Source organism: Vigna unguiculata, chromosome 10 (genome assembly GCF_004118075.2).
Source record: "Vigna unguiculata cultivar IT97K-499-35 chromosome 10, ASM411807v1, whole genome shotgun sequence".
Lineage (NCBI taxonomy): Eukaryota > Viridiplantae > Streptophyta > Magnoliopsida > Fabales > Fabaceae > Vigna > Vigna unguiculata.
The window spans coordinates 2,845,411-2,850,844 of record NC_040288.1 but is presented as its reverse complement, the minus strand read 5'-3'; the positions used below and the strand labels follow the sequence as shown (position 1 = coordinate 2,850,844).

Here is a 5,434-nt window from a genome sequence, read left to right as displayed (position 1 = left end):
ACTTCCTTTAATAAATAAGGTTAGAGATGAATTTAAAGATTAATTTACAAATAAATTTTAAGTTTTTTTTTAATTTATAATAGAGATTATTTTAGATGTTAATATGATTTTTAGTTTATAAATTAGTATCTAAATTAATCATTATAATGACTAATTATTTTTGTTTCTAAAATTAATCACTATTCAAGTATTTTCTTGTGATATATATATTGAACCCATGATATTTGCTCCAAAGAAAACTCAACATAAAATATATTAAGAAAAATTTCCCCTGCACGAAACATGCAAAGCCTAATCACTTGCTCTTTGATTCTTGCTTTAATTTTACCATGTTTTGGAAGCAATGACGCATCTTATAATGTGATGGATTTTGGTGCTGTGGGAGATGGCAAAACAGATGATTCACAAGTAAATCTTTTCCTTTTTTTTTTCTTATTTCTGATTTAAAAAGCATATATAATTGCAGTTTTATTTACGTGATTTTGATGTATTGTAGCATTTGATTTGGCCTTTAATAAGATATTTGTGTTTTAAAATTGGTGTTAGGCCTTTCTGAAAGCATGGCAAGGTACTTGTGGAGCACAAGGGACGCCAACCCTACAAATTCCATCGAACTATGAATTCTTGTTGTCTGCCCTAGTACTCAAGGGTCCTTGCAACGCCACAACTATTCTAATTAAGGTATTTCTACATTATTAAAGTCTTTTTGAGTAGAGGATGACAAATTAATCTCCACCGACATTTTTTTTTTCTTATCGGCAACAAAAAATTAAATAAATATATGTTTAACTAATTAGATAGTACTCACTTTTGAGTCTCAACTTTTGAAAAGATGTCTCAATTAGGTTTTTTTTAGAAAAAAATAATTATTGATGCCGTTAACGATATTGGTATTTATATTAAAATTTAGTGGTAAAAGTCATGAATTGGTATTTTCTGAAAGAGACCTAATTGAGACATTTTTTCAAAATTTAGAACTCAATTGACACTTTTTTAGAGGTGGGTACCAAACTGACACATCTAAACGAAAGGAGGTATCATCCGACTAATTAAACCAATACATATATAAGAATATTTGGGATATCCTAACCCTTCTACAAATTTCAAAAACATTACAAATTGGTTACTATCATGTTGTAACTCCATAATAGTTCAGAAGACTAAAAACATTAAAGAAGTAGCAGATTACATTGACATGAGCACTATAACATAATACCACCATGAAAATGTTCAAATACATTTTAGTAAACCACCTAACATTTATATTTAAAAAGCTCATACATGTAATAACTCAAAATAATTGTCTTTAACTTTCATATTCTCTATATATTTGTTTCAACTTTTAGATCTACAGGACATACGAAGAGAGTTAGACCTTATTGCGAAGAGTTCTTGTTAGCATTTCATTTAAGTTTTCCAACCTCGTTTGACTTGATGTTTAATTGTTGATCGGTTCGTTTGATTTAATTTGTTTTCACTATTAAAGTCTTATTTGTTTTCATTATTTTTTATTTTAAACACAAAATATTTTTTTATGAATTTTTTAAATTTTTTTAAACACAATTTAAACGTTTTTAAAAACCATGTTTTTATGATTTAATATGTACAAAAGTTACGAGTTTTGTACATTTTCTCGAAACTGTGATAATCAAATAAAAAGTAAGCTCAATTAGACGGTGGCCATTTATTAAAGTTTGTTTTATACAATTTAGTTTTTTTGTCTTTTTCTTTAAAGGGCAATGGTAGGTTGACATCCTTCATTTATTGACATATTTTTTATAATGAAAGAGTTAAGAATAATGTGTTAAATTAATGAGTTTTGTATTTTTCTCATTTTGTTTGCTTAATTTTCCCCCTCCCTTGTTTCAGCTTGAAGGGAAAATAGTTGCACCTACGAAGGATTCATGGGCAGGGAATAATAAGAGGAGTTTGATCTCCATCATAAACGTAAAGCAACTCACACTGGATGGAAGTGGAGGATTCATCGATGGCTGTGGTTCTTCTTGGTGGCCATGCAAAACTTGTTCACGACCATCAGTTACAACACTAAACTTTCTTCTCCCACAAAATCACGAGTCTAGATATTTAATTGAATTTTTTTATCTTGTTTCTACCAAATATTAAAAATATATTATATTGATATCTTAAAATTTATTTTAACATCGTCACAAATCTCACTTTTATTAAATAACACAATTTCATAATATATAAATGAGATGAAAATCTCATTTTAGAAGTTGATATTGTAGAATTGAATTAGACTTAAAGTCTTATTAACATGATATTAGAGTCAAGTTAGAACTCATTTAAAAGTCCATAAAATTACTTTAGGTTTAAAACTCACAGAAAATTCTAATTTCAGAATGAGACATCAAACAATTCACATTCAAGTTTTCAATTATTTTTGCAGATGCTTACTTTCCAATATTGCAATGATCTCAGTGTTCATGACTTCACCATCACCAACAGTCCAAAATCTCACATACACGTACATTATTGTGAGGGTGTTACGTTCTCTCGTATCAATGTCACTGCTCCTGGTGACAGTCCTAACACTGATGGAATTGACGTTACTTATTCAAAAAACGTATTGATTCAGGATTCCACCATACAATCAGGTAAACCAATGTTTTCTTCTCATCAAAATATCAAATTTTCAAATGTAGTGTTTTAACTTGCATTGTCTTTCCAAACAGGTGATGATTGTATTGCTATCAGTGGTGGCTCCTCCGTAGTCAATGTTACTGGCATTGCTTGTGGACCAGGCCATGGAATAAGGTTCTCTATTTATCCTCAAATGGTTAACGGTACTTTTGATTTTTATACATGCACATAATAGTTAAAAATTTTATATCGATTAGAGATAAAGTCAATTTCTAAAAATAAATAACAGTTAAAATCGTGTGAAAGTATATCACTTACTTGCACATTGCATAAATCTATAAAAATATTGATTGGTTTATACTATTTAACATCTTTTTGTTATTAGTAACTTTAACATGAATTGACATGAATGAATTAATCAGCATTGGTAGCCTGGGAAAAAGGAATGCAACGGTGGAAGGAATATATATACGAAATTGCACCTTGACAAAAACTAAATATGGAGCAAGAATCAAAACATTTCCGGTAAGTAATATTAGGGTTCAAACATTTTTGCATCCGACAACTATTTGACCATCTTAACTATATATTTTCTAACATTTTCCTCAACTAAAATAATGCAATCATAATATGTTATAAACATTTAATACAATATTCATAAAAATTATTTAATATTTTTCTTGTGGTTTCAATATTTATTTTATTAGAGGTTATAATTACTAATTTAGTCATTCAATTCTTTGTTCTAGATCATTTTGATTCATTACTATTTTTTTGATTCAATTTAGTCCTCCAATAATAAGGAGATCAAAATAAACTAAACCAAAAGATTAGAGACACTACTAAAAATTCTCATATTACATGACAATTTTCTTGCAAATTTATTAAAAAATTTTGCAAGAAAAGACTTTTTCTTGCTATTTTTTCTAAGAATTTTAATTGGCATGTAATTCTTTCATGGATAATTATTTTCCATAAAATTATAAAATTCGCAAATATTTCCTACAAAATTTGTTTCGAAGAGTGTTTTATACAAAATATTTTGCAAAAAAATTGGCTGTAATTTTTTACAATTTTTTTTTCATAATAAAATTTATAAATATTTCCTAAAAAAATTTAAAACAAAATTGATAAAAAAATATGAATTTTTTTTAGTAGTGAGGACTAAATCAGTAATTATACAGTTTATGTAGTTCTTTTCATTATGTCAGTGTTAGCATTATTTTTATGTTGGAAAAAATCTTTTTGGTGTAACCATTTTTGTGTTTCCTAGGATTAAGTTTCATAGTGAAGATGAAATTTTAAAATTATGAAATATCAAATTTCTTCCTCTTTCACCTTGCAATCGATTTAAAGAGAGAAAAAAAATTAAAGAGAACTTTCACACTTATTATTCTGATTAAACTGTCTATATTTACAATTTTGTGATAGTTTATTTTATTAAATTAGATTAATTAATTTCATTATATACAAAATCTTCATGTTAAATCCTATGTTTTCATTAGTGTATTCAAAGGTATGAAACAAACTAAAGTAAAATGAAAATTAAATCAAACATTTGTTTCCATTATCTCTTACCACACATTGCTCATTTCTTTGCAGGTTGGAAATGGTTGTGCAAAGCAAATCACTTTTGAAGAAATAACGTTAGATCAAACCCGCTACCCAATATTTATTGATAAACACTATGGCAGTTATTCTTTAACGGTATTCACTTAATATTATTCAACTTGTTTTCCTTGTTATTTTTTTTTCTTTTTATAAAAAGAAAAAAAAAATTATTATTAAAGTTGGATTTTGAATTTGGTATGCAAAATATAGAATGGAGAAGTAGAAGTGAGTGGGGTGACATTCAGAGGTTTTCAAGGAACATCCTTTGATGGCAGAGCTATAACCTTAGACTGTGGACAATTAGGTTGCTACGACATCGTATTGGATCAAATCGACATTGTTTCTTCTTTGCCAGCCAAGCCAGCATGTTGTTCTTGCAAAAATGCCCATGGAACAGTTACATCTACTGTTCCAAATTGTTCGTGCTTAATGCCATGAATTTCTTTTCTTATAATATACATGTAAAAGTTAAATGATCACTGTTACTTCAATAAATATAAATTGATGCAAACAACTAATATGCATTGTTCTTTTGTTAATTTTTTTTATTATTTTTGTTTAGTTTTTTAATCAGATAAATTCTGACATGGGTTTTATATATCTATAGAAAATGTTTGTCTCGAATAACATTTTGGTTTATATTTTTTTATTGAAAACTATTGGGGTTCAAAGTATTTCTTTTTAGTGATATGAAATTATTTGGGGTCTTTCTTCCTGCACCTCCAAAATTTCTTCTGCACCTCCAAACTTTCTTTAAATTTCCAAAAAACCCTTTGACCAGTAGACACCACAGCCCCAAAATTATGTCGACTTTCGGAAGTCAAAATTTTTGACTTCCAAAAGTCAAAATATATCACCGGAAGTCGATTTTCGAAAATCAAAATATATCACCGGAAGTCGACTTCCGGAAGTCAAAATATATCACCGGAAGTTGACTTCCGGAAATAAAAAATCATCACCGGAACGGAAGTCGACTTCCGGAAGTCAAAAAACCGAAAGTCGACTTCCGGAAGTCAAAAAAAAGTCTACGGAAGTTGACTTCCGTAAGTAAAAAATCAAATTTTATTTTAAATATTTTTAATACTTTTTAAAACTTATATTTTTTAACCTTTTAATGATCTTTTTAGTTTATTATTTTATTTATTTTTTATGTTTTCAAATTTCTTAATATATACTATTTTTTAAATATTAATATCTATATATATAATTTTATTTTTAT

The 5,434-nt window shown here is 27.6% G+C and overlaps 1 protein-coding gene across 1 annotated transcript; it reads left to right on the top strand.

The window, feature by feature from the left end:
* The first annotated feature begins 222 nt into the window (after window positions 1-222).
* LOC114167588 (probable polygalacturonase At3g15720) lies at window positions 223-4,733 on the top strand. Its single transcript, XM_028052690.1, has 8 exons — window positions 223-408; window positions 547-681; window positions 1,870-2,037; window positions 2,411-2,618; window positions 2,697-2,778; window positions 3,027-3,129; window positions 4,207-4,311; window positions 4,426-4,733. The coding sequence occupies exons 1-8, from the start codon at window positions 283-285 to the stop codon at window positions 4,651-4,653; spliced, it is 1,155 nt and encodes a 384-aa protein (XP_027908491.1). The 5' UTR covers window positions 223-282; the 3' UTR covers window positions 4,654-4,733.
* The last annotated feature ends 701 nt before the right edge of the window (window positions 4,734-5,434 follow it).

Bases quoted from the DNA above. Each gene is read 5' to 3' on its own strand.
- LOC114167588 (XM_028052690.1), top strand. From the start codon at position 283: ATGCAAAGCCTAATCACTTGCTCTTTGATTCTTGCTTTAATTTTACCA. The intron at 409-546 runs GTAAATCTTTTC...AATTGGTGTTAG, and splicing joins GCAAAACAGATGATTCACAA to GCCTTTCTGAAAGCATGGCA. The intron at 4,312-4,425 runs GTATTCACTTAA...TGCAAAATATAG, and splicing joins ATGGCAGTTATTCTTTAACG to AATGGAGAAGTAGAAGTGAG.